This window comes from Corvus cornix, chromosome Z (assembly GCF_000738735.6).
Source record: "Corvus cornix cornix isolate S_Up_H32 chromosome Z, ASM73873v5, whole genome shotgun sequence".
NCBI lineage: Eukaryota > Metazoa > Chordata > Aves > Passeriformes > Corvidae > Corvus > Corvus cornix.
Window position 1 is genome coordinate 54,882,379 of NC_046357.1, and position 23,411 is coordinate 54,905,789.

General features: G+C 38.3%; 1 protein-coding gene across 17 annotated transcripts in view; it reads right to left on the reverse strand.

Annotated features, from left to right (window-relative positions):
- ADGRV1 (adhesion G protein-coupled receptor V1) overlaps window positions 1-23,411 on the reverse strand; it is a 332,117-nt gene that overhangs the window by 28,123 nt on the left and 280,583 nt on the right. For 8 of the 17 annotated variants that reach the window (XM_020584153.2, XM_010393029.4, XM_020584158.2 and 5 more), the window contains one exon: window positions 16,940-17,403. The exons of 5 other annotated variants lie outside the window; for them this stretch is intronic. In XM_020584153.2, the coding sequence (XP_020439742.2) occupies window positions 17,285-17,403 (119 nt within the window). In that variant the 3' untranslated portion in view covers window positions 16,940-17,284. 4 more of the 17 variants (XM_020584161.2, XM_020584160.2, XM_020584157.2 and 1 more) reach the window with 4 other exon arrangements.

Genomic DNA, 23,411 nt, shown 5'->3' on the forward strand with positions numbered 1-23,411 from the left:
GTTGCCTCAGAGAGTGAATGCCTCACTGACATCCTCTCTGCAGTGGGATCGGCCCATGGATATGATGCCTTTGGTGGAAGCCTGGTCACAGGAGGCAGGAAGAGGCTGTCTCAGACCACTGAATGGGCTACAGATTTCTGGAGAAGGAGGGGATTGGGAGTGTGAATAAATGAAAATAATAATAATAATAATAAATAAATAAATGGCAATCCTTTTGTATAAAAAGATGAGTGAGAGCAACTTTTTATGTGGGCAGTTGGTGATGGGACAAGAGGGAATAGTTTTAAACTAAAAGAGGAAAGATTTAGATTATATGTTCGAAAGAAAGTCTTGACTGTGAGGGTGTTTGGCACTGAAACAGAGAAGCTGTGAATGCTCCATCCATGGTGGAAGCACTCAAGGCCAGGCTGGATGGCTTTGAGCAACCTGGTCCAGTGGAAGGTGTCCTTGCCCATGGTAAGGGATTAGAACTAGATGATCTTTAAGGTCCCTTCCTGCGGGGATTGAAGAAGCATGGACTCTTCTGGATGTAGCAAGCAAAGCCAGTTTACTGTACAAGTTACCAGTGTTCTATAGTTTACTACTCCCAGGTAGATCCATAGGCTCAAACCCCCCTGTCCCATTCCCATAGCAACACTATCAAGTCCTTGCAGATTCCCTCTTGCGACAGCAGTGTCCTGCCTAATCATCCTTTTGCCCCAGAGGCTTAGGTAATGGCGTCCTGTTCATCCTGTATTTGCCTCTTGTTCTTCCCTTGGGCTTTGTTTCGTCTCTGCTTCTTGTTCTTGCCTTGAGTTTTTATCTGTCCCATGCTTTTCATGGCACTAAGGCTAGAAGGTCTGCACAGCTATCAGCTTTCGTCGCTCTCTGGCTCCTGTCACCTTCCAACCCAAACCATTCTGGGATTCTATGACTATGATGTTTTTGTGTCTGGCCCAGAGACAGAGCACTCTTCAGTCAGATTATTTCAGTTTCCTCTTTAAGGCTGCAGCTGACAAGTATCTTCCTTCATCAGGATGGCAAATGGAAAGACTGAGAGACCAAAACCACCAAAATACTGTGCTATCACTGATCTACTGGTGGAGCCCAAGAAGGACATGGTCAACAGGAGGAGTTCATGTTCAGCCAAGATGAGCTCTCAACAAGCAGAAGCTAAACCTACTGAGACTCATGTTTCCTTGCTGAAAGCAACAAAAAGCCACAATAAAAGTGCAAGGGCTCATGTTCTGGCTAAGGGCACCACCACCAGATCTTAAAAGATCTTGAAACACAGCCATTGGTTTGGCAAGGAATATTAGAATGCTTGAGGCAGTCTTGAGTGACATTTTGAGTGTGTTGACACAGATGCCAAAAGATATCCACATATCAAATGCTGCTGAGAGTCTACGGATCACTGAGCACTCTGGAAAGTCCTTTCAGATTGTACTGAAATGTCACAGTTTGGCTGTCTCCATGTTAATACCAGAGATGTTCTCTCACACAGTATCCCTCACGGATTTATTCCAAGGTGATAAGGATTGCTAATGTACAAGTATGTGGTGAACACATGATGTATTTCACATGGAATGGTTATGAAAGAAAAAAATTATAGATGAATTGCCAACTGCTTCACCTGTAAACACATATTATGTTCAAAATTGTAATGCATGGTATCTGTTTCTAAAACGTACCTCACACAGACACCCTGTGCAAGGTGTTTTCTTTTTGAATACTCTGCAATACATGTCTAAAACTCTTTTTCTACCCTCTCCCATGAATCCTATCAGAATTTTTTCCCATGGAAAAACAAAAGGTTTGCCTAAGGAAAGGTTTTCTGCTGTTCTTCTCTTCCACAATAGACCAAAGAGCTACAGCAGTCTCTCAGCCCTTGAACAGTACAAATACTGAATGTCCTGGGACACTGGATCCCAAAATACTTCACAGCTTATGTATCTGCTTATGGTATAAACTGAAACTGCTTCTGAACAAGTTCAGCTAACAACTAATTGAAGTTGACAAAACTGAGCAAGAGTTTGAAGACAGAAAACAAAACACTGCCTTTGTTCACACCATATTCAGTAAGAATTTAAATGTAGAGGCTTAGTTATTAGGTAATAAATTTTTGTTCTAGAATAACTAGCTTCCCTGGTATATGAAAAAAATTGTTGTAGTACTCCTAGGCCTAACAGCCTGTGTGAGCAGAGGCCCCTTCATAAAAGGTTGCTCCATCTATCTCCATAAGTGTGTGTTATGCATAAGTACTCACTAGACACAAACATTTTAATCTGGGGATTCTTCATCAACACCTGGCTGTGGCTTGTTATTTGTGGGAGTTCAACTACCAAATAAAAAATTCAATAATTTTTAATTTATAAACACACTAATACTGGCATAGAATTTGTTATGTTTTATCAAATACAATAAATATTTTTGTTTGAGAAAACAATAATGTTTAGTAGCCTAAGTATCATAAATGTGTTTCATGCATGTATTAACAAAAAGAATGTCCCTTTCCGCCATTTGAAGAATGTCATGTTAGCAATCACTTGACCAGCTGTAATGTGAAATTTATCTGTAATTCTGTTATAACTGCCTTCAAGTAAGATTAAGTCTTTATCGAAACTGTTCTGTTGGCTGAGATCAGTCCCTTAAGTCTTGCACAGTTCTTTACTTAGCCACAGTAAGTGATGTCCTGCTGCTTCAGGATCTACTACTACAGATACAAGATTGAACTTGTATGTGCAGTTAACCTTAAAAATTAAGCTATTCAATGCAACTAAGAGTAATACATCTCATTTACCAAAAAGAAAAAAAAAAAAAGAAGAAAGAGAGACTCTGCCTCATGAGCAACTTATTAATTTGCCTTTTAGTGGCCTTGTGCTTGACTGAGTGATTATTTCAGGGCTGTGAGCTAACTTCCTGTAGTAATAAAAATACTTCTTGAAGATTTCTTAATAGCTATTAAACTTTTTTTTAATGTTAAAAAAAAAGTTCAAAACACCTGTGCACTGTGATTTCATCTAGAATAAAAATTATATTCCTAGTGCTTAAGTTATTTTTTAAATGTAATACAATAATTTAAAACCACACACACACAGAGTGAGCACTAAGTGCCCAGCAGATCTGTCAAAGCTGGGAACCAATGTCACTACATAGTTATGTAAATATATGTATCTCTCTATGCATATGCATATGTATATGTGTATGTGTATGCATATGTATACATAGACACACTGGATTAAACATATAAATGTAAAAAAAGTAAAAAACACTATTAAAAATTTCAATTCATTTGTTCTAAAGATGAATAGATGGGTAGAAGTGTAAACTATTACAATTAGAGCAGAACAGTTCCTACACAGCTACCAGAGATTAAGAGTGGTTTTGCTGTAGTAAGAGCTCACCATAAGCATTGTACCACAGCCTAAGGCTAAGAAGAACAATGTCATTGTGTCCTCATTTAGTATCCATTTATGGAACAAAAAGTATGGGACAGTGCAGGGGGGAAAGCCACACAAAGAATCCTCAAATGAAAAATTTTAAGTAGCTGAATTTTCTTTCTTTCCTTTTTTAAAGCAAGAATCAAATATATCAAAACAAACAAAGGCAGAATCACAGAATCCTAGGCTGGTAAGGGTTGGAAGGGACCTTTAAAAGTCATCTTGTCCAACCCCCCTGCAATGAGCAGGGACATCTTCAATGGTTGAATTCCTCTGCTGTCCTTCTTTGGGATCAAATTTACTATGTGGCTAAATATAAAAATTTTCTACATCATACATATAGCAGGAGGCTAAATTGTAAGAAGCAACAGTTTACTTTAGTTGAATTTACAACTTTCTTAGGACTTACTTTTAATTTATTCATTAACCCTAGCTGAATTCTTCAGGTATCTTCCTCCAGTACAGAAATTGTCTGAAGATTCCAAACAATAGCAACATTCCTATTTCTAGCTCTAAATAATTTAAATTTTATTACTCTCATGGCACCTTCTGCTGGAGGGAGATGTTCTTTCCTACAATGTCCAACTAATGAAGTCATCAGATATATATAGCAATTGATACTTTCCTTCTAAAGGAAAGATAAATAAGCCATGTACCTGAAGAAACAAACAATCTGAAGCTGGGCCTTTTCTTTCTTTTCTTTTTTTTCCTGGATTTTTTATATTGCATCCAATGCTGGAAAAATACATATTCCTTTAGAAGAAGAAAAAAACTGATTCACTGCAGGCTCTGCCCAGCATGATGGAAAGATGGTACACATACTTTTTTATCTTTTTTTTTTCTGTGAGTATTGCGCTCCAAACTCACAGATTACTACTTTCTATTTTGCAAAAACACTTCTTCAGGCCATGTATCTCCAGCAGCTAACTTTTTATATAAATTCCCTGACATGTCTTATTTACTGCAAATTCCCAAAGCAAAATGCTGCTGAATTTCAAATGCAACCAGAAAAAAATGCACAAGGATAGAGCTGTGTACGGTATCTTCTAATGGTCTCCAGAGGCAGGGAGCCATCTTCTTCTCACTCACTTTAAATTTCAATGGAAACAATTTAAATCATCCACTAATTTTAATAAATGTGGATTAGCATCGAACATTTTTGAAATGGACACACACACACACACACACACACACAGATGCACATTTTGATTCTTTGTTAAGCTGCCTTAACATCCCAGACCCCCAAAACTTTATTCTCTGCCTGTGTGAGGGGTCTGGATCAGAGCTGTTAAGAAGTTTTGAAGAATTCTGCGGCCACACTGATGGATCATTTGACATGTGTAGGTTTCACTGACCAGCATGGACATTAACTGCGGCTTTTCAGCAGCCCAGGCATGCAAGGACAAGGCTAACCTAGTAGATTTCCCAAGATGGACTCTCTTTTTTGGGCACACAGGTACTTGGGCTACCTGGGGCAGCAGTTGCAGGTGCAGGGAGGCTACTGGACTTGTGCTAGATTGAGTTGAAGTGCAGTTCCCATTTACCCCTTGACTTTAGAGGTGTTTGCCTAACAGGTAGTTTGCACAAGTTCATCTGAACTCCCTAGGTAAACTGCACTTTTTCTTTCTCCCATGTGTGTGTGGTCTGAGAGCTTTATTGCCCGGTGTGTATTTGTTGGGGCTCCTGATCAGTCTTCTGCAGTTTGAAATACAATGATGAACTTGTAATTGCAATGGCACCTCTCTTTTCATGGCATCGGCTGACTGCACTTCTAGCCCAGATATGAAAAATAGATGGAAACAGTGCTCACAGGCACCTTCTCCAGCACCAAAGGCAGGTAAGGTCTAACTAAAGGTTTATAGATAGGCATTGTTTCTAGATGTTGTGGAATTTTGGTAAGATTAAAATAGTTGACTGAACACTTGCTAATATGAAATGGAAAGCTCCTCCTCAGTTGGACTTGATGATCCCTGTGGGTCCCTTCCAACCCAGCATATTCTGTGATTCTGTGATACTTGTTCTTTCATCAGTGCAGATTTAGTCATTATTTTTTCTATATGAATGCTGCACATCATGTTGATAATTAGAACAGCAAGGAAGCACTAAATAAACAATGCACTGAAAGAACTCTTTCCAGAAATATTGTTGTTATTATTCCCTGTGTTTTGTATTTGATTTGTTTTCTTTCCTTGAAATGCCTAAACAATGTAAGCATTCCTGGGAAGTATTTATATTTTTCTTTCACGCACTTCCTCCTTTTAAGTGTTTCATTCTTCACTAGGAGTTTCCCAGGGCTGGAATACCAGCCTTCATGTGGCACCAGCCAAGGTATTTACACAAACAGAATCCAGACACATCTCGGCCACTGCATCAGTCTTTTTGCTGCAGTCAATAAATTTTGATTCTAGTCCACGTGTGCCCAAGGCTGAGACTGCCCTGTTCATTTCTCCGAAAGGTCACTCTTAGTGATGTGGTCTTCCTCAAGAATGACTTCTCAAGGGTGGGAGACACTTAATTTGTTTAGCAGACACGGATAATCTGATTCTTTTCCATTCTAGGTTTATTTCTAATGCTAACTAAGGTACTTAGCACTGTAAAATGATAGACCTTTTGCACTCAGCAGTGGTGAGGCCAGACCTCAATTCCTGGGCTCAGTTTTAGCCCCTCATTACAAGAGAGACATCGAGGGGCTGGATTATGTCCCAAGAAGGGTAGCAAAGCTGGAGAAGTGTGTGGAGCACAAGTGTGACAAGCAAAAGCTGAGGGAACTGGGGTGGTTTAGCCTCGAGAAAGGATTAGAAGAGACATTTCTTTCTTTCTACAATTACCTGAAAAGAGGGTGCAACCAGGTGGCAGTTGGTCTCTGCTCCCACATAACAAGCGATAGGACTCGAGGAAGTTGTCCACTTCTGCCAGAGGTCATTTAGATTAAATATTACAAAAAAGGTCTTTATTGAAAGTGTCAAGCTCTGGAACAGGCTGCCCATGGGGGTAGTGGACTCACTGTTCCTGTAAGGATTTTGAACATGTGTGGCATTTGGGGACATGGTTTAGTAGAGGACTTGGCAGTGCTGGGTTAAGGGTTGGATTCAGTGATTTTAGAGATCTTTGACCATCTAAATTATTCTATGAACCCATGACTCTCTGATTGGAAGTTGTTTTTATTTTTTGGTGTAACACACACATATCAAGCTCCTGAACTATCCCAGGGAGCACTTTATGACACCTAAAAAAAAAGAAGGGGCACCTAAGCCATTCCAGGAGAGGCAGAGGAAACCCAAAGGGTTCAGCCAGTGTTTTGAGGATCACATAAAAATTCCTTAAAAATGCCTTAAAAATCCCAGCCCTTTCTAAATCCTTTCTAATCTGACCAGCGCCATTACTTCATAGAATGTGCCCTTTCCTGCTGTGAACATCCATAGCTATAGGAGTTCAGAGCTGGTGATTTTCCACCACTGACTATTAATAAAATGAGAATAAAGCTGGGAAGAAGCATTAATTAAGCATTCTGCTTAATTAGCAGAAAACAGCTAATTAAGAGCAAAGAAAAGAGACGAAAGTTCTAACCCATGTCTGCAACTTCAAAAAGATGAGTTTGGGAATAATAATGAAAATATCAGTTATTAATGGATAAAAATATAGGACTTCTGGTTAGTCCTAGTTTATGACACATGTAGCATTGGTGGAATGGTTGAAATTGATTATTACTTTCAACAATTTATGTTGAAACATTTACAGAAACACTTGAAGAGAATATTGTCTTTTACAGTCTTGAAGGCAGCATTTTTCTACTGAAATCAAGTGCATTTAAATGCTTTCAAGATTATGAATGATTTACGAATTAATAGGCCTCTTGAGTTACAATTTACAAATTGTTTTAAATTACTTAACCCATGTCTGGCTTCTTGCTTTATGTTTTATGTGTATCACAGTGTGGTAGAACAGAAGTGAAGGTACACAGTACAGTTATGATTTATTGATTTATAGTGTGGAAGGGTAACAGCCTTCTTGGCAACACTTTACTTTCTTAGTGGCTTGCAAAATGTTATTAGGCGATGACTAATATTATCGTAGCTCTAATTTAACATGATTAAATAGTTGTATTTTAATTGGCAGTTGCTGGTACAGTTTGGGACACAAGAAATATCTTAATTTCTAGAGTGATGGATATCTTGGAAAGCCTAATTGAGGCAGGTAGAAAGTTTCAATAGTTTTGTTTCAGTGTGGATCTAGTGGATGTTGGATAGTTTCCTTCAATGTGAAAATTCATTGTGTGGCATTATTAATATTTTAGCTGGAAAAAAATAGGTTAAAATAATTTTGATTCACACATTTTAAAAGAACATGGATATAAACACTTAATCATAGATCTACTACCATGCATGACATACTTTACACCAATTTATCCCTAACATTACTGATATTGCAAAGAATTGGTAACAGAGTTCAAATTCCTGGAAAGATCAGCATGACCTAATTCAGCATCAGTTTGGTTGCTTTTATGGGCTTTACTTGATCAAAACAAGTTGGTCATCTCCAGGTCCAGCAGGCATATGCTCTCAAAGAAACCCTTAAGGAGGAGCATTGGAGCAGAGAAGAGCCGGAGAGCAGAGCAGCACCCTGCTGAAATCCTGGAGGAGTCATGCTGTGTCTTGCTCCCCCCTATCACCATCACACTCCTATAGTACTGTGAATCTTCCCTGCCCAGTGGATGCCTGTTCAAAGTGAAAAATCTGCAACTGGATGGAAACTGCAACCAAGTGTCATATGGAGTGCCTTTATATGCAGTTAATTCTGGCTACATTTCATTAGATGTGTGTGGAAGGAACAGACCAATTTCTTTTGAGTTGTTGGTTCTGCAAATTAGTGATTGAATATTCAGTCTGTTTTCCATGAGAAAAAGCATTTCCCTTCAGTCAAATGTGTTTGCATAGATAAACTCTTCCTTCTCATTCAATCACAAAGTCTAAACAAATACTACTATATTACCTCCAAGCATAAATATAACCTTGATCTTCAGATGATGTTAAAGACACTGTGTTTGTGTAGGATGACACTCAGCAACATTCAGTGCTTACTTCAGAATAACTTAGATATGGAAGAATCAAAATGAGGTACAACCACAAAAAAACCTCAGCATTATCTATGACATTTCCTTTTCTCCTCCTTTAACATTTTTTGGTTTAACCAAGGTTGGGAGTTACAGAATATACTCATCTTATGTGAAGACAGGGCACTAGAGCAAGAGACACTTAAGCAGAGTGTGTATCTTTGGGGTATCTTTCCAACTCCTTGACACATAGAAATTTTTATTGCTTTATAAGCAACAGCTAATTTGGTATTGCTGGTATTAAAATTGTAATATGCATTACATGTTTAATTACATATTGTAATACAAACCCATGTGTTTGTATTATTGATAATTTTCACCGTTTTTATTGGCAACACTGATACTCTGGAAATCTTGCCTGAATAAGGCAAAAGCTTAAGAAAAGTAGGGTCTCCGGACAATTGTCCACACACTGATTATCCAGCATGTATCATAGAGCCCACATACCTTCTTCATAGCCAAAGGTCCTGTCAGCTCAACGAAAAGCAGGTGAACACTAAAAATTGCTCTAACAGGGTGCCCTAACAGGTGCTAGTAACACTAGCAGCACGTTCTGTGGAAAACCAAAGTGAAGCAGGGAACACATGGTCACAGACTTTCTGCCCCAAACTGCAAAGTCTGAAACACAAGTAGCAGCAAGGCTCTCTCCAGCCCTTGTGTGTTCTTGGAAACTAGTTAAAGATCAATTCTGAAACAAAAACAAGCCTGAAACAACCTCTCAGAGTCAAACAGAGCTATTTTTACAGCCTCAGAGACAAATTGACTAAGCAGACATGGGTGTACCTTGTATCAGCAGACATAAAGCCACCATTACTTGACACACAATCAAAGATTGTGAAGGTAGCTTCACACCCACATACTCTTCAGGGTGCTTACAAGGAAGACAAGACAAATGTTGTTGGTCTTGGGCTGTGGATTTTGCTGCTGTGGGCACAGGCGTTCCATACTGTGCAATTCACTGAGGGCTCCAGGTAGCCTTGCCATGGGCTAAAGCTGAGACCTGGAAAGATCCTCAGACACCAACAAGGTAGTTTGCTCTCCCTAGTTTCACTCTGCATTGAGGAATGCTGTATTCCGGGTTACTGTGGGAAATCCAGAGATACAGTTTTTCCAGCTGCAAGCCAAAAATAAGTCTTATATTCACAACATAACTCAGTTAAGACCAGAGTTTCATTCCTGCAAGTACAAATTATAAATTCCTATCAGTGAAATCTGATGTTTAGAGCTATTGTCTGGGAAGCTTCTGATCAGGATCTGACCTTAAGAAGCAGTAGAACAGTCACTGCTGACTGTACTCTTCTAGAACAAACGAAAACAGTCACCGCAGGCGTAATCTTACAGCTGTTAATAGTCAAGCTAAGACAATGACTCCCACTGTCATGAATTTGTTTTCCATGTATCCAGTTTTGGCCTAGAATGGATCTTAACAGGAGGGCACGTTTCTTTGTCTTTTTCACACTTAATGGAAATAAATATCCCTCATTCTTTCCTGCTTTCTGGATTCTGTCTATAGAAAATTAGACATGCAAATATCGCAATTTCAAATCACCCCTCCAAAATCCAAGAAGCATTATTTCTTTAGAGGCTTATTTATTTATTTAAAACATAAAATACTGAGCTGCTCAAAATGAGAAGTTGTCTCTGTCCAGTACAAGGAAGTAATCATGCCTTTATTTCCCTCTTCCTCAGGAAAACTAGACATAATGAACTTAATTTTGAGCAAAACACATATTGGCATTGCTAATATAAAAGTCATAAGACAAAAGAAAAATATAATACTTGTATAAGACAAAAAGGAAAAGAAAGGCTTTAATTCATTTCAACACAAGAATTTTCCTTTCATAGAGATCAGATTAAAATAAAAAGCAGTTATCTTAGAGCTAATGAATTCTTGCCACTTATGAGTCTTATGATCTAAGTGTTAATTTACTTCATATGATGTGTAAACCACTACCTTTTGTCAGCTAGTACTTCTGCAAAAAATATTAATTCTAACAGTATTTCTGAGGATATAAACATATATAAAAATGGACATTTTCTTTCTTTGCTAATCCACACAGTTTCAGAAAGCTATGACATTTTTAAATCATGCTAACCTCAATTTTATGAGGAGAAAACCTTAACTTCTGTTTCTTTTGCAATAAAATATTGTTTTTGTGAACATTCAGGGCTCTTTTTCTGGGTTAGAAAAGCAAGTTTTTCCATTTACTTTCTCCTCTAGAGCATGCTGCTTTCAAAAACAAGGTCTGTATCCCTGGGGTCGGATGGCATAACTGTGTATACAAGCTCCAAGGATTTAGCTGTCCATCTCCTGAGGCTACGTGGGATTCTTTTACATGCTCTGAGGATTATCTTTAATATTAATCACCCAGTGTTTGTTATGGGCTATTTCATTACAAGTCAAAAGGCTTGTTAGTAACTGCCTGGCATTTGCCTGGCTCATTCTTGCTCTGCACTCTGCAGCAGAGCATGATTTTTAAGGTAGGCAGGCTGTTTCCTTGCTGGTGACACAGCAGTGGTCCATGCCACCGTCATAGGTCAGACCTTATCCTAATCCTTAGCACACTAAAAACCAGGATTTGAGGTATTCTAATCCTAATCCTTCGTCCTTTAATGACCAACGATTAGAGGTCTTCTAATGGGCAGCAGTGGTCTTCTGCCAACACTGAATTTAAGGAATAGATATACTCTTAACTTTAAAAAGCCCCTTAGTCCTGAAAAGTAAAATCATTAAGTCTGGCTCTCAATATGGAAGAATGATCCCCAGAGAAGGACCTCAGCATTTGTCTTGGGTACTCTGGGTCATCACACACTGCTGCATGAGAAGGCAGAGCATCACGTTGTGGAAACTGTAGGAAGAGAGTGGGTGATAAAAAACAAAAGAAAAGGAAGACAAAGAAGCACTCAGAAGTTTATCCTTTTTGCTTATGTTCCTCAGGTGCAATCATTACTGCTCCACAAGTGAGCAGGTATGTTACAAAACTTACAGGAAGTCCCAGTTAAAATAGGATATATTAAATGTACAACAGACAACAGTTGGACACAGGATCCATGTGGGTGGAGACACATCAACCAGGGAGCCGGGTATTTTTGCCACCTGAATAGCCAAAACAGGCACATGTTCAACTATGAGGATGCTTTCAAGTGGAATTTGCTGGAGTAGGACATGACTCCTTAGGACCTTACCGAGCAGAAGGTACAAAACATGGTAATTGCAGAACAATAAAAAATTAGAAGGAAACCTGTTACTTTTTACAAGACAGAAAACCAGAAGATTTTTAATTGTCATTATGTCCTTACACGGTCTGGAACAAATAAGTGAATAATGAGTCTCTTTGGGAAGTAATGTGGGTGACTGAGGTGCTAGGCATGCAGGAGCTCAGGGAGGAAGGTCACTTCTTTAGCAAAGGAAGGTTAGTTGGTGGGGTATTTTTAGATTTCTGCTAAAAGGAGAAAACAGTATCTGTGACATGGAGAACACTCAAACAGGGCTCACTTTGAGTCTGAAACAGTAGAGATCAAGTCCTGTTTGAGTAGCTAGTACAGATGCTACTTGTGTGCCACAGAAGAGGAGGGGAGCTAGTGGTGTCATCCTCCCGCACACACTCAAGGAGAAACAACTCACTATCTCCCTTTGTCAGGATCCATCAAGGATTTGGAGTGAGGTCAGTGTTTGGCCATTCTTTTCCTCTCACACTGTCCCAATCTCCAGGACATGCTGTTCTCTCAAACCAAAAGAATTACGGTCCTGTGTGCACATCAAGCAGGAATCCATTCACCCATCTGGTCCTTGCCAGATGGTAAATCTTTGTTTCTCTGCTTCCCTGCCATAGCGAACAGACAGACCCAAGGCACAAACAGGCTGTAGGTTGTGCAGCACATCAATCACATAGCTTGTGGGCTTTGTGAGGCTAAGAGCAAAGGGAGATTTTGGGCATCCCTTTTCCTTGCTGCTCTTTTAACAACTCTATATCCTATACCTGACTCTTTCCAGTTAGGAAACTAGGAAATCACAGGCTTAACTTTGGTTCAGGAATTGTAAAGCAGGAGCCAAGAAGTTTCCAGGGAAACCTGTTTCATGACAACAATGTTTTAGCTCCCAGGCTGAAACAGAATTTATTCTTACTATACCTCTATCCATCTACATCTACATCTACATCTATCAATATTTATCTATCTACCTATATCGATACCTGTAACCACATCCATATCTATATATCTATATACCCATTTATCTATATATCCATATATCCATATATCTATATATCTATATATCTATATATCTATATATCTATATATCTATATATCATCTATATATTTATATATATTTTTTTTATATATCTGCATTATTGTATCCCATAATAATTTTCTGTCTGCACATGGTGACATGTACTTGTTTATGAAGAGTAAAGGCACCCTGAAGAGGACAGGTTTTAGAAGTTAGAGTTTTGCTGGATAAAGTCACTGTGTGCTCAGATCAATGGTGCTATAGCACAGGCTTTACCACACTGTCTTTGAAGCCTACCTGCTGAGTTGGGGAAAAACAGCTCCAGTAAAAACCCTTCTGTTTTTACCCCAGGCATTGTTATGAGACATAAGAATATATATTTTCCTCCAAATCTTGTATTTTTGTAATAATGCTGTCAGTATCATGAATACAACTTTAACTTGGTTAAAACCAACCAAGAAAAAGCATTCTTAGGGGTTTTGGCCTACCACTTAGGCTAGTTTAGACAAACCGTCTTCTACATTTCAGCATATTATTACTCCCAGGTATTTAGTTCAACAATGTTTGAGAATTACATTGCAAATATTTCCATTTATTTATTGTGTACCAGAGTGTTACACTGTAATTATTCCAATGTATTTATTGCAGAGAAGATAATTTTAAATAATGAAATTCAAAGTGGAAATTCTTCTCGAGTGTTTTTCTATGAAAATTAACAGAATAACATATTGAACAGATAAGTTGCATGTGCTACTTTCACACATGTTACTATCAGTAGAAGTAACACAGGAGCAAATTCTGCTGCCAGCAAATTTGAAATACATTCTGGTTTCTTAGTGATTTATACTAGTGCTGGTGAAACAGAATCTACAATAGTAGCCCAAGGGCCAGACCATAAACCAAGCTATAGTGAAATGCATCTGACAGCAGGATATGCCTGAACTTAAGCACTTTTCTAGTCTAGCCATGATCCTGACATGATCAGTCAATTTAACACAATTTTATGCTGAGCACATAGGCACTTTATTGCTGTAAAGCTCTCAATACAATCTGATCCTTTGCAGATCAAAGCTCTAACTGTGAAGTCCTCAGCAGGATGATGAGTTTGGATGTAGAGTATTGGAGAGCTAAGCATTTGCATGGTAGAGACAGAATATGAATATATTGGGGTCCTCAGCTGGCTTCTAAAAAAATTAGTAATCTAAATAGTTCTGTTCAAGTCACTGACATGGAGTTTTGTTTTTGCTATACAGCAAGGAAGGTGGCTTTCTCTAAAACATCACCTTAGAGATGTTTGTTGAACCTAACATTTTTCATCACTTATGCATTTGAATGTGAAATACCTTCAGCCATCCTTCAAAAGAGGTGAATTATATTGGCATGTGAGCAGCAACGAACTCCTGAAACGTGTCTATTCATCCATCTGATCTACATCTATATGTAAGTAGTTTTAAGTAAAATTTGTCTGGAAAAGGGACCTCCTTCACACAGTGAACTGTAAAATGTTATATTAAGTATTATTATATAATATTTAATTAAAATATAATGCATAAGAAATATAATAAATGATAAACAATTATAACATTATAGTATTGCATAGAGCGTATGTTATTATATTATTAAATAATAATTTAAATATAGATACGTTCTCTTAAATATTGTAGTTAATACTATTATTTAATATTATATTAAGTATTAATATTAAATATAGTAAATACTAACTAAAGCTCCTTCTACCCTTCAAAACACATAAAATGGCTTCTTGGGGAGAAATTATCTTCTTTTATAGCGAAAACAGAAAAGGCAGCAAGTGTTTTTCCCTACAGAGGAGCAAAGAAAAGCCTTGTATGAGTCAGTCAGCATGGCAGGCTGTGTGGTAATGCTTGGTTTGAAAGACATCTAGCTGCAGATTATTTCACCTCATAGAAACAAAGAAATGTTTATACTCTCAATCAAATTTTAAATAATTCCTGAGATCAAGGAGCTGCAGGAGGCACTCAATCTGGTTGGGTTAAGTTACACCAAGTGTAAAGATACTGGTCCTGCCCAGGTGTGGCTGCTGGGCACACCTGAGTCAGAGCACACAGCTGCCCGCCTCCTGTCTCTATCTTTGCCTGTCCAAGGAACAGCAAAAAAACAGGCTGAGTGACTTGTTTTATTAAACCACTGAATCTCCGACAGACAGAACATTTTCTGCTAAAAAAGGATTGGTTTTTGAACAATAACAAAATTCATCTTATGACTTTAAACTGTGTGACTACCACCTAGAGATTTAAAACTCAGAAAATGCTGGCAGCAGATGTCATCCTACTGATCTCCTCTGAAAATGCTGATGCATTTACAGCAAATCCCTAACCAGGCCAGTTGTGCAACAAGTTGAAGTGACATAAAGTATTAACATTTATGGTGATGAGTCAAATCAAACAAACGTCCTCTTTTATAAGCTTTCTCACGGCATGTAGTAGCATGTACTGCGAGTAATGAAACATCTGTTACAGCCCTGACTTGCTCACAACCAAGCAAGTGTTGCAATAGGTCTGTGGGGCCAGGTTTCACATAAAGCCTTTAGTGGGTAGATGAGAAGGATCAGCACTAACAAGGTTTACTTCATCTCAGTTTATTCAGGAAGAATGAGCCAGGTTTCCTGTGAGGAAAATAAAAAAAAGTACCATATTTCAAAATATTCAAAACTAATTTTAACTCCAGACTGACTTATTTCAACCATACTTGCAGTTCACTCAAGTGCTCAGAAAGTCCCTTTTTAACAGGTGTATTATGGGAAAAAAAGTGAATTATGAAATTTGCTTAGATGGCTCACTTTTGCATAAAGTTGCCCACTTTATACATCTGCATGCATCTATATACACATTCTGATGCACTGCACCCAATTTTAATGGCTGCCCCTTCTGCTCAGGGCCTTCCTAACTGCCCTGTGTATTGTCCACAGTGAAGAATGACTCAGTTACTACCCCCACTCTCACCTTCAACCCCACATTAACTTTTGACATTTATCGAAAAGACTTGACTTTGTTCCCTCTCTACCATGACCAGTATAAAGAGCCAACAACATTCCTGTGAATCAGAAATTTAAGACTCAATACAGCAGATCATATACTATATACAGACATACTCTTATTTCCCAATTCAAATGTATACTTAAAAAGCACTTGTTTAGGGGCTTTCCTTACTAGAAATATTTTCCCGTGTCTGTGGAGGCTTTTGCAGCATTAGACCTTAAAGTTGGTGTCTGCCTTGGATACGGGTGATGACTATAAGCTGTGATGTCCTATTAGCTGTTACAGAACTGCGACACAGAAGTAGGATTTATTTGTTTTGTTGTTTTTGGCTTTTCAAAGCTCAACAGTTAATTAGATACAGCAAAATTTGCATATAATTCTAGAAAAATTCATGGAAAGATTTCCGTAAGAAAAGTTCTCTTTTAAAGAGAGAAGTTGTTGCTCAGACCTTACCCAGTGCAAAGCCCTTAGGCAAGTTCCTGAGGAAGGTATAAAAGACTTGCATTCTCATTTACTGTACATCTATACTACACTGAGAAGTGTTCAGAGGAAAATTCCCTTGCTCTCCCGCTTTAATGTGTTTTTCTTCCAGACCGTATGTGCACAAGCAGAGTTAATGATTCCTATAATCCCTGCTCAGTTCTGAAATACTTCCTCTGTTTTTATTTTTTTTCTTTCATGGGAGGATCTTTTCTTGCTCATTTATGGCCCCAGATTACTGATCTAACTTTGTAATGCAATACTTGAACCCTTCAATCAGAACAGGAATATCTACATGGAGATCAACAGAAAATTCAACGCCTTGGAATTCCCCATTTTTGATTGTGAAAAGAGTAAGAGAGCTTAATATTATGAAACCAGCAAGGTAAAGAAGTTAAAAGCACACAGCTGGCAGTGGTTTCAGTCTTGTCCTTTATCTCCCCTTCCCTCTTTGTGTTTCAGATCATTGCATATTTATCATGTCACAATTTAAATTTCAAGTTCTTTGGCACAAGGCTTGTGTCTGTATTTGAATTTGTTCACAGACTTGGGTACTCAAAAAACAGTGAGAAGAGTACAGCTTAGGAAACTTAGAAAAACTGTGCCACTAGAACACTTTCCTGTCCAACGGGGTGTCTGCATCACCTTTCATCTTCATAAACAGTAAGGAGAAATAACAGACTGGTTTGTATCAAACAGACTCTATTGCTTTATTAGTCAGTGTTAATGTACAAGTTAATTTTAAAAAGCTACAGTTCGTGAAATGTGTCATCTACTTACGAGATACAAACCTAGGCCAATCGCTATGGTATTTACTGATGCTCACCCACTGTAACAAATTTACAGGTTTTTTTCTGATATACAAAACCTCAAGCAAACATACCTTGTTAAATGCTCAGTAAAGCTAACAGCATTCTACTACAGTTTCATATAGTGTTTTAGTGCAAAAGGAAGTACAAATATAAAAATACTGAGGCTTGAATAAAAAAAAAAAAAACAACAACAACAAAAACCCAAGCAAGCTGTGGAGTTAGAGGTGTGTGTCAGCTATGGGTATTCTTCTAAGCTCTACAATCTGGGAGTTAGCCATGCTGCCACCATCCTGGCTGCCATGACAAGACTCGTTATCACTGACACTGAGACCTGCACCTGAAATAGAGAAAAAACCAACAAAAATACGAATCAGTGAGAATGAAATCCTAGCACAGAAATGGGGATGCTCTATCCCACTCTGCTTTATTCTTGAATTGAATTCTTGATTATTGAAATGTTTCCCCACCCCACAACTATGTGGCAAGTTTCCTCTTACTAGTCTACCATTCTGAATCCACAGATTATAACATTATCTGATATAGTTTTGTACCAGATACACTTTTTCATAATTCCACTGTCATTTGCTTTATTTGGCCCAGTAAGTGGTACAATAGCTATTTAGAGGTTGCCTTGAAATCAGAAAAGCATAAATCAAGGCCTGGCTTAGACTGGGTTCATGGTCTGGCTGTTAGAATCTGTTATTTCCAAGGACTTCCTCATAAGGAATTGATTTTTAATGATACAATTTCCATGTTAAACCATAATTCCAGCTGTCTTAATAGGACTGTAATCTCAACATGAGAAAAGATGCTGAGCAAATATTCTTTTAACCCACATTTAGCGCAAAACGGTGCATTATGTTTTCCTTCTACTGGAAGACAACACTAGACTTTGGTCCAAGGGAACTTCCAAAACATGTCTAGAAGAGAGGCTACCTTGTCCATCCTTTTGTCGTAGGACTTCTGCTACCTTTATGCTTCCTATTTGTTTGATGGGGGTTTTATTTGGGCTTTTTTTGTGGGGGAGGCTTGAGTTGATTAGTGTGAAGATGCATAATCTTGCATTAGTTTTTATGAAATGCATATTTTTTGAGACCATTTCTTCACAAAGTATCTATTGGAACTATAAACTTCAGTGATTTTTCAGCTCCTCTCCTTGAGCTGTAGAACAAATTCTACACAATACATGGGTTTTGAGGGCTTAGGGTGTCTAGGCTTTAAATTTGTTGAGAACTGCATATCAGTATAATGAGGCATGAGGATTTCAAGACAAATTACTTTCAGGTATGATCTTGCAGCGACGTCAATTACAAATGATGAGGGAAGTTATTTGTTTTGGGCAGAAGCAGATCTGTAACTACATGCAGTTCAAGGGAGTTACAAAGGAATCATGTCTGTCTCAAAAGAGCCCTGAACAGGGTATGCTGGGAGTTTGCATTTCATACTGAAAAACACTTTCTAGAATTTCTATCAGGTGTACAGTGCATCTCTTATTTCCACCTCAGCTGACATTTCGGTTTTTGGTTTGTTCAACAAAAGAAAAGTAATTTAATATTTTTCACCTTTGTTCATCTTTTTCTATGCTCTCTGTTGTTCCACCTTTACAAAGTTTTCTCTTAGCACCCTTCCTCCCACCACCCCTCAAGCAGAAAAGAAATACTGTAAGGTGGGCAGCAGTGAGATGCTGCTTTGCTGTCAGAATCAAGCTGCAATCTTGAATATGGAGTTTGGTCCAGAGAACCTGTGCAGGAGGCCCTCTAGGACTAGCCAGGTTTTCCTGCAGAGGTCTGGATGAAGTCCTGGTAGGGGCCAAACTTGGGTCCATGTCCTATGACACACGGGAAAAGCGGATATGCTGGACCATGATCCTTCTTACACATGGTTTTGGTGTTTGGTTCATGGAGAGAACACACGTTCAGTGACACTGATGAGTCCTTAGGGCTGCATGACCTAAGCTCTTGAGAAACCAACAGCTACTGCCAGAGTATGACAGGAGTAAAAATCCATCAACATACAGAGATACAATAACAAAGTCAAGAGTAGGAGCTGAATCATTAAAATATTGTTTATAAATTTATTGAAGTTGATTTAAATTTGTATGCACATTTAACCTTTTCATTGAGCCAGATCCTAATATCCAAAAGGTGCTTCAAGGTCCTGGGAAAAACAGCAATTGTTTAAACAAGTTATTTTGATTGTTTGATATTTGATTGTTTTAGAAAGGAAGTGTGACTGTAATAGAGAAGATGAATCAGACTGTTGTATTTACTACATGGGGATGGAAGAACAAGTAAAAACCATGAAGTACATAAAATACTTCGAATGAAGAAAGAACACATTATATAGCATCAATAACAGTGGAATTCATTCAAGACATTTAGTCAACCTGAAAAGCGTAAAGATTTCAAAAACTGCAAAACCCCCATTATTTAAAACCATTTGAAATCATAAATATGATCACCCTGGGCTCAGATTTCAAGGTGAACACAGATTGTTGGGGTTTGAAAGATATTTGTCTTACTAGTGGCTATACTGGTGAAGTGGCAACTATTTAGCATGGGGTTTCTTAAAGAGTCTTTTGCTGGTCTCTATAAAAAGATCAGGTATTGGTCTAAATGTATTACACTATGTATATTCTTAAATGTCATCTACGTGTAAGCTTTGTTTGTGCTCTGTGCAAAGTAAGAGAAAATATTTTTTGTTACAGAGGTTCTTATCTTGGTAAGCCAGAGACTGAAACTGGGTGCTTCAGGTTTACAAGGGCCTTGTTCTGCTGATGGTGCAAAGACAAACTACGTTAGAGCTGATCCTTTTTAGGAATAAGAACTGAAATGTAACCAGGATACCAGCTTACCAAACAGTCACCAGGCTGGAAAGGGTATGACTGTTTACATGATGGAGTTTCACAGAGTTCATTGGTCCATTGGGTTCTCAGATTAGAGTGGAATTTAAACTCAATCAGATCCCAAAAAGCATGCACTCATTTGGAGATGCTGCAGTTAGGTGGCAGGTATGTAGCAGGGAGTATTACTTTTCCCCAGTTTGTGAAAGAACTACTTTAAGAAAAATAGGCAGGAAAATGAAGCTTTTCATCCTTTTCTTTTTGTATGCAAGGACTAGCTAGAAACTGAAAAGTCACAGCTCAGGCTTTAAACCCACAGAGGTCCCTCCACTGACATCTGCTGGTGAAGAGCTATACCAGTGCATCTCTAGGTGCCCCGGAACACCAGCTGTTACCTGCTTGCTCAGAGACAGCTCAGACTTTCACTAAAACATTTTAAGGGAGACAGAGTTTGTTTTGTAATTACTGTACTCATATCTCTGGGGAAACTTTTTATCTTTCAAGCACTTATATCTTGCTTAATCAATCATGATTTTATTATAAGTGTGGGATGCATATGAATAAGCTACATAAACCAAATTTAATTATTCTTTCAGGGTTTTGATTTCACAGAAATAACGCCAACAGACATCCAGACTTCTATAAATAAAGTTCAGATTCAACTAAAAATGCTTCCTGGACATTAGGCAGTCATGTTCAACAGCCATCAGGCTGAACATATGTGTGACAACCACAGATAAGAAACTGAATGAATATGCAAACTAGCTACCTTTCCTTCCTTTTTTTTTTTTTTTTTTTTTGTGAAGTGAGCCCTTCAAAACAGAAATTACATAGGCTGATAAGGCAGGGATTTGCCACCTACAATCTATCTGCCCTGTAGTAGACAGTCTCCAGGATGCTGCACTGAACACTTCAGAACTGGAATTTCAAATGTTTCCTCTGGTTCAGGATGGCCACATGAGATGCTTTATTCTTAAACCAGGCACCTACAGTGGTGTCACCAAGGTTTATAAAATGCTGACTTTGGAGCCCTAGCTGTAGTAGATTGAAAATCATGAATCGTTTTATATAGCATTGCTATTGTAATAGCTGTATTTGTGTGGGGTTTTTAACTTGCTCAGTAGATTTTTCCAGGTATTTTCCATGTCAGAGAATTATTAGAATATTTGCATAGTATTAGAGAAATACTGGAATATTTATATAATATTTATCACGATCTTCTCTATTAAGAGTAAAAATACACTAAATTATTAATGTAGCAGTATTCTGCTTAATATATATCTGGAGACTATCATGGTGGGTCACCCATCACCCCTGGAGGAATATGGGCCTCCCTCAAAGCCTTTGCTGTTTTTTGATTTCCCATCTCATCCAAAGGAATAAATTGTTTTGGTTTTGTGCATCACAGAAAGGGAGAGGACAGGATGTAAGATATAGATGGAAGCTCAGAAATCAGTAAAGCTATCATGCATTTATTGTATTCATGCTTTAGAGCAATGCTGATGGGTAGCTTGCTGCTTTGGGACAGGTTGCATCTACTTTTATTCTTGTTGGCTCCTTTTTTAACTTCCCAGCCCTAATCAGAGTAGAAGTCCTCAGGGAATTCTGGTAAATTGGGCTTTATCCTCAATGACAATAACATATGACTCTGTTGCAATCTGGAAGGCAAAGGTCTCATTAAATTGCCTATCAATATAAACCTTGCACAAGAAATCAGAGGGAAAATTAAATCTAGTCCAAAATTTCAGACTTTTAAAGTTAATTAGTGAAATCAACAAAAACTAATTCATAAATAACTAACTTTCTCAATAGAAGCTGTTTGAATCATTATAAGAGCCATAAATGAAACAAAATAAAATAAATAAACACAAATTCATAAACATTTTTTAAAAAAAAATTTAGCACATACCAATGAGCAGGACATGTCCCTAGATTATTTTTCCTACACTAATTGTTCTATTGTTTCCTTCATATAAGCCACCTTGTAGCAGGCCTCACTTACAAAAGATTTCCAAAATAAAAGAATTGAAGTGATGTAGTGAGCAGAGTGAATCTTAACTATGTATTTCTGTATGGACATGAGCATATTTGATGGAAAGAAGGAATTGATTGATAACACATTCAAATACAATATGGTATAAGCAGCCCACTGGATTTCTCACACAAAACAGAAATACCCTATCACTGTGTGAGGCTTGCACAAAGCTAGCATAACAGCTGCCTAAAAAACAGTACACTGCTGTCCACCTGATTTGCTAGAACTGCAGTTGTATGCCTCCATCTGACCCAGCCTGTACTTCAGGTTAATCTGTAATTAGGCCCAGAATTAATGACTGTGGAACCAAGGGCTAAGTGCACAGTTCTACGACACATTCCTTTAGCAACAAGGATGAGTGTGCCAGCAAAACTATTTATGGGGCTGCACTGCACACTGCAAATTACTAAACACTGACAAGTTAAAAACAAAGTTTTTCTGTGGAGGATAGGTTGAATTTTTTTAACCTGTCTTCATTTCTACAGCTGAGAGTTGCTAGCTGCAGAGGCAGGAGTGAAATGTTAGCTTTGCTGTGGTTATACCCTCATTCCCATTAATCGTGGCTGCCAGATTAAACCTTGTGGCTACAAAATTATGCCCTGTGAGCATAAGTTAAAGTCACCCTCAGAGAGCTCAGAACTACATAAGCAGAAAGGACAGATGAAGCACAAAGGGGCATAAAACCATTTTTACATATTCCTCTGCTAGTCAGTGCTGATCCTCAATCAGCCCTCAGAGTGGGAGCTAATATTTTAGCAACACTATAGTTAAGTTTGGCTATAGATTGGCAGTTTTAGGGAACACAGATAATGGAAGGTTCTGTTTCAGTTTACCAAAGGTAAAATTTAAACAATAGCAGATCAGGTATTTCGAATCTTCCTCGAAAAGCAACAACCCCCAGTTCAGGAGTGACAAATTAGCTAATGTGGGGGGAAAAGCACCTTCTCCCTGCTCTTCCAGAATGAGGAATTCCCAGCCTATTGAAATAAAGTCTATGCTAAAAGGGTTTGAGAAGTACCTCGCACAGCAAATGACAGGCAAGAGCATCTCAGCAAAAAGGCATCTTAGCTGCCTATACACTTTAGCCTATTTAGAGAAGAGGTCCTTGTCTTCCAATTGCCAATGACCACTTCTTCCTTGGAGCCAGGACTGGTGCTTGAAGGGCATCAGACTAACTGATGTAGCGTGGGAGGGAGAGGGGAGAGAAAGAAGGAGAAGAAAATGAGAAATCTAACCTGAATTGTGGTTTCATGTGAGCACAAGCAACTACGCACAATAGGAAGAAATGTGGTGCTGAAAGACTAGGACATGAGCTCATTTCAGCACCTGCTAGCTTAACTAGCATCATAAAACTCCTGTTAGACCACAGCTTAGTGAATACTTTAGCAGCAGGAGTCCATATTGCCTAACAGAGAAAAAAAATCTCACTTTCCACCACCTCATCTCTCTTCTTATAACTTCCATGTGG